The following is a 5,914-nucleotide window of genomic DNA, read 5'->3' on the forward strand; positions in this document are numbered from 1 at the left end:
GCTGTCTCTGAAGCTATCCACCAGGCCTGAAAGGAGGGGCCACTTCCACTGCGGGCATCCATAGAGTGCTAAACCCTGGACCGTACGCTTTACATACGCTATCTGACTGACTCTTCACAGAAATCCTGAGATGTAAGTATTCCTACCCTCACTTGCCTGAAAAGGAAACTAAACTTCAGAAAATTTATCTGCCCCAGAGTCACAATGAAGGGACTTAGATTGAGCCCTGAGGTGTGTGACCCTAAATTCCATGCTACTTCTTCCAAAACAAGAGACAGGTTAAGAGAAACCAATCTGTTTCAACTGAGACGGTAAAAGGAACTTACTTACCAGGGGCATAGGACAGGAGACCATATAGAAAGGAAAAAAATTGAAGAATTAAAGGGAGAAGAAATCCTTTCTTTTTCTGAGAATCAGTAGAATTACAGAAGAAATTGCCTAGAAAAGGACGAGAATCTGACTTGTGAAATGGGGAGAAAATGCCTAGGATTGAAGAAATTCAGGAACTGGGTTTGGAAGTCGGAGTGAAGATCTCTAGGGTGAGAAGAAAGATGCGGGCGCCTTTTCCTTCGATTGGAGAGGAGACAGCGCTCAATTACTGACCTTCCTCTCTCTAGTCACATGACTTATGCTGGTATAAAAGCTTTCTACCAGCCAGGTTCCTTACAATATTTTCCTGTGTGAAATGGGCGGTAGCAGTGCCTGAATCTCTGTTCGTCTTTCTCAGAAGCTTTCAGACCTTCCTTTCCAAGAAGCCATCTATCCGGAGAGAAGGCAAGGCAGCTAGCTGAGTGCTTGGGCTCTGCGGAAGGTGCTGGGGGGCGGGGGGAGGGGGGGGCTGGAGGAAGTCTGTCAGAGATGGAATGGAAGGATCATATCTGGAGCCAGGAGCCAGTGTGGGAGGCAAGGAAACGCAGACTGGGACCTCAAGCTGGGGAAGAGGATGGAGGGGACAGGCTGTGTGGGTGGTGAGGGTTACAAACCAAGTGGAAATTGAGTTACACAGTTAAGAAGAGTTCTTGTGTTTATAGTCAAAATACCAGGCTCAGGAACCAGTAACTGTTTGTGGGCTTTTCTAAATATTCTCTGGAGGCTTTGGGGAGACAAGCCCCCCAAAATAGTGCTGGCTCACCCTTCCTCCTGCTCCCCCCCACACACACACACAACTTGACTAGCTTCCCTTTTTTCATATAGCCCCAGGTCTGGTATTGGACAGGAGAGAGAAAGGTAGAGGAGAGGAAGACGAGGTCGGGAGATGGGCTGGGGGCTGGGCGCCTGCTTCCTGGGCATGTGGAGGGGTCCTGGGAGAGCCAGCACTGGGCGGGGGCCTGGTTCTTACAGCACATGTTCTCTGTGTGAGAAGGCTTGCCTTTTGTCTCTGAAGATCTCTGACTGAGGAAGGAACTGAAGGAAAGTTGGAAACTGAGGAGAGCAGGAGAAAGGTTCGGAAACCGGAGGGGGAATTCCCTTGGGAAGCCAAGGGTTGGTCTTCCCCAGAGACACATGACGGCAAACCTAATAACTCCTAGTTAATATCCCGCCCCAGGCAAAGTCAATAATTACTCTGGGCAGTTCTGGCAGGTGGTGTGAGCAAGCAGTGGTGGCAGCAGAAAGTGTTGGCCCGGGAAGGGGAGAGTGACAGAGAGGATGTCCTCATCCTGAACCGAAGGCAGGTCTGCAGACTGTGAGTGGGGACTCCTGACCCTGCCCTTTCTCATTCTCTTCCAGAATAGTCATGACAAGCCTAAAGAGCTCCTTGATCCTCGCGGCCTACGTCATTATCTTCCTCACAGGTCTCCCTGCCAACCTCCTGGCCCTGCGGGCCTTTGTGGGCCGGGTCCGCCAGCCCCACCCTGCACCTGTCCACATCCTCCTGCTCAGCCTGACGTTGGCAGACCTCCTGCTGCTGCTGCTGCTGCCCTTCAAGATCCTTGAGGCTGCGTATGACTTCGAATGGCTTCTGCCCCAGATAGTCTGTGCCCTCACGGGCTTCGGCTTCTACAGCAGCATCTACTGCAGCACATGGCTCCTGGCAGGCATCAGCATCGAGCGCTACCTGGGAGTGGCTTTCCCCGTGCAGTACAAGCTGTCCCGCCGGCCTTTGTATGGAGTGATAGCTGCTCTGGTTGCCTGGATCATGTCCTTTGGTCACTGCACCATTGTGATCATCGCCCAGTACTTGAACTCAACCCATACGCCCACAAATGCCTGCTATGAGAATTTCACCCAACAGCAACTGGATGTGGTACTTCCTGTGCGGCTGGAGCTGTGCCTTGTCCTTTTCTTCGTCCCCATGGTGATCACCATCTTCTGCTACTGGCGCTTTGTGTGGATCATGCTCACCCAGCCTCATGTGGGGGCCCAGAGGCGGCGCCGAGCTGTGGGGCTGGCTGTCGTGACACTCCTTAATTTCCTGGTATGCTTCGGACCTTATAACATATCCCACCTGGTGGGATTTCACACAAAGAAAAGCCCCAAATGGCGAGCGGAAGCTGTGGTGATGAGTTCCCTCAACGCCAGTCTGGACCCCCTGCTTTTCTATTTCTCTTCCTCAGACGTACGCAGAGCCTTCGGGAAAGGGCTACAGATACTGCGGCATCAGAGCTCCTCTCTGTTAGGACGCAGAAGCAAAGAGAGAGCAGATGTGACTAATGTGGATAAGGGTGTGAGTCAAGCACCAAGTTCTGACTTCACCACAGATTAGAGGTGTCCTTGGACCTTCGGAGGCACTGGGGGGCTACGTATGGGTCAAGTGTGGCTGGGAGAGGGAGAGCGAACATGAGGGTCCAGGTTCAGGAACCCTCAGACTCAAACTCCTACTAAGACTGCAAAAATCTCTTTCACCAACTTAGTATCCGTTCCTGACTGAATTTTCCTTCCCAAAAGAACATAGCTCCCTGAGGAAAAAAAAAAAGAAATAGGTATAGAATCATTATAGGCCAAGTTTTAGAAGCAGTGTAGCTGGTAAGAATTCAGTCCTTGTGAGCAGGTCAGTCACTGGGGATGATCACGGTGAAGCAGAGAATCCTAAAGCAATCTTGTCACAAACTTGGAAACAACACCTAGATGCTGGTCTAGCTGTTGATGCTGGAAAGAAGCCCGTGGGAAAGAGATGGAAGAGAAAGAGTAAATGAGGTCAAAGAGGACTCAGGAAAGTTCTGAGCCAAGGGAAGAAGGAGGTGGGGCTGAGGGCTTAAGTCTCTAAAGCTCTAGATTTGCACTGTCTCAGTCGGACCTGCTGCTTTGTAAGTCCACATGTGTATCATCTTTGTAAGTATTCTCCAGTAATGTCCATGGGTGTATCACCTTTGTAAGTAAGTATACTCCAGTAATATCCACGGGTGTATTATCTTTGTAAGTATACTCCAGTAATGTCCACGGGTGTATCATCTTTGTAAGTATACTCTAGTAATGTCCATGGGTGTATCATCTTTGTAAGTATACTCCAGTAATGTCCACGGGTGTATCATCTTTGTAAGTATACTCCAGTAATGTCCACGGGTGTATCATCTTTGTAAGTATACTCCAGTAATGTCCACATGTGTATCTTGTCTCCCCCAGTAAACGGGGAACTTCCTGAGGTCTGGATCTTGTCCTCTCACTCCATGGCACCCTGCACAGTTCAGGATACAGTTCAGCACCCATCACTCAGAGCTCGGGACCGACTAGCAAAGGAGTAGACAGCTTGATCTGGCAGATTGAAAATAAAGATTATAAAACTCTGAAGCAAGTGTCCACAATTTTTGTAACATTTCTGCAAGCAGCGGGAGGGCAAAACTGGGAGGAAGAACCAGACTCAGCAGCAAAGGGAGAAGGTTATGCATCTGAAACCCAGAAACATTTAAGGCAGGGGTCCCCAAACTACGGCCCACGGGCCACATGCGGCCCCCTGAGGCCATTTATCCGGCCCCTGCCGCACTTCCAGAAGGGGCACCTCTTTCATTGGTGGTCAGTGAGAGGAGCATAGTTCCCATTGAAATATTGGTCAGTTTGTTGATTTAAATTTACTTGTTCTTTATTTTAAATATTGTATTTGTTCCCGTTTTGCTTTTTTACTTTAAAATAAGATATGTGCAGTGTGCATAGGGATTTGTTCATAGTTGTTTTTTTTTTATAGTCCGGCCCTCCAACGGTCTGAGGGACAGTGAACTGGCCCCCTGTGTAAAAAGTTTGGGGACCCCTGATTTAAGGTAAAGATGCAATGAAAGGATTAAGTGAAAGGACTGATGTAATTCTGTTTAGATCGATGAACAGACTGGATTTAGAAAGCGCATGTGAACTGAGTTCTGACTCAAAGTTATCAGTGTACCACAGGGGGCTTAAAACATGCTACTCTCCTGCTTAGAAACCTACAGAGCTTTATCATCAAAAGTGTTCCTCTTGGGAACTGGTATCATATTATTCCATTGCCTGCTTTGTATTCTCTTTCCCTTCCCAATTCCATCTGCCTAACTTGTTTCTCCATAAAAAGGACACGTAGACTACTCTCTCTAGGTAACTGACCCTCCAGACTCTAGCCTAGTGGTTTGCAACAGAGGCTACATCCAAATTACACGTAGAGATATAGAAAAATACTTCAAATCTACTGACTCAGAATCTCAGGGTGGGGAAGGGAGGAGGCAGCAGGTGAGCTTTAAAAAGCTCCCCAGGCAATTCTGACAGACAGCTCAATTAGGAATCACTGGCCTAGTTCCGGGACCCAATGTGTCCAAGATACTACTCTTCCCAGAACCCTTTCCTCCTATGAGTCCTTCTTACCTCAACCCCATGCACCCCCACCTTGTGATTGCTTGCTTTCTTTTTCTTTTTTCTTTTTTTTTTTTTATAAAATCTCACTCACTATTTACTTTCTTGAGAAAGACTTCCCTTATTATTTGCACCCAGCTGAGAGCTCATTTTCTGTTCTCCTTCCTCAAAACAACACTGGACTTGTTTCATAAGAGCCCTGACTTCAGAGTTGGTTCTGTTTACTAACTAGATGACCTTGAACAAGTCACACCTCCAGCCCCCATGTCCAAATCATAATAATGAGGGTGATGTATGCCTCGGGGGTCATTCTGATCATTTAAATGAGACTGCATGTATAAAATTGCTGAAAAATTATAAAGTATTATTTAGCTCTAAGATAGCAACTGAAGCACAAAGAGACCCCCATTTATTGAAATATAGTAAAGTAGAAATTTTAGATGAAGAAAATAATATATTAGATAGCCAACTATATAGGATAGTTTGATAGTGATTTGCAAGGGAAAAAATCTGGGGTTTTCAGATGTATTACACCTTCTAAAAAAAACTAGTTTGATTTTGGGTGATATTTTAAAAAAACAGAGTCTAAACAAGTTCATCATCTTACTTCACTGAGGGCTATTCAGTAGCATGTTCAGTACCAAGCAACATATTTTATAAAGGACATTAACTCAAAGGGCCAAAGGATAATAACTTGGTTAATCAGAAAAATTAACCAAAATATTTTGGAGACTTAAAATGTGGTAATAATAACAAAATAACAACAGCACATTAAGTGCCATGTACTGTTCTAGAGAAGGAGCCTAACATGATAAAGGGAACTTTTCAAGGTCAATAATCGAGTGGGGGTTGAATCCAGGTCTTCCTGACTCGAAAGTCCCTGCTTTTTTCACTGACACATGAGAAGCAAGTAAGAGAATGCTGGATAAGTGACTGGACTAAGGTAAGTTTCACTGTACGGAAGGTGCAGTCTGTGCAGCCCCACAGGGAAGAACAAAGGTCATGGGCAAAGAGGCAAGGAGATACTTTTCAAGAGTCAAGGCTGTTTGGAATGGAACTGACTACCTCAACAAAGCAGTCACTCCTAGGCTCCAGGAATATCAAAGGAGAAGATAGAAAACGCCCATCTTAGGACGTTGAGGAAATTTATGCGTCTGATGAGGGCTGA

General features: G+C 46.6%; 1 protein-coding gene across 3 annotated transcripts; it reads left to right on the forward strand.

The window, feature by feature from the left end:
• Positions 1–640: 640 nt before the first annotated feature.
• Positions 641–3,716, forward strand: LOC136312765 (free fatty acid receptor 2-like). Of its 3 annotated transcripts, none has more exons than XM_066242607.1 (3): positions 641–774; positions 1,385–1,442; positions 1,573–3,716. In XM_066242607.1, the coding sequence occupies exon 3, from the start codon at positions 1,736–1,738 to the stop codon at positions 2,702–2,704; it is 969 nt and encodes a 322-aa protein (XP_066098704.1). In that variant the 5' UTR covers positions 641–774; positions 1,385–1,442; positions 1,573–1,735; the 3' UTR covers positions 2,705–3,716. The 3 variants fall into 3 exon arrangements, with proteins under 3 accessions (XP_066098704.1, XP_066098706.1, XP_066098705.1); XM_066242609.1 differs by having other exon boundaries at positions 1,729–3,716; XM_066242608.1 differs by lacking the exon at positions 1,385–1,442 and having other exon boundaries at positions 676–774; positions 1,729–3,716.
• Positions 3,717–5,914: the final 2,198 nt, after the last annotated feature.

Source organism: Saccopteryx bilineata, chromosome 9, assembly GCF_036850765.1.
Source record: "Saccopteryx bilineata isolate mSacBil1 chromosome 9, mSacBil1_pri_phased_curated, whole genome shotgun sequence".
Taxonomy (NCBI): Eukaryota; Metazoa; Chordata; class Mammalia; order Chiroptera; family Emballonuridae; genus Saccopteryx; species Saccopteryx bilineata.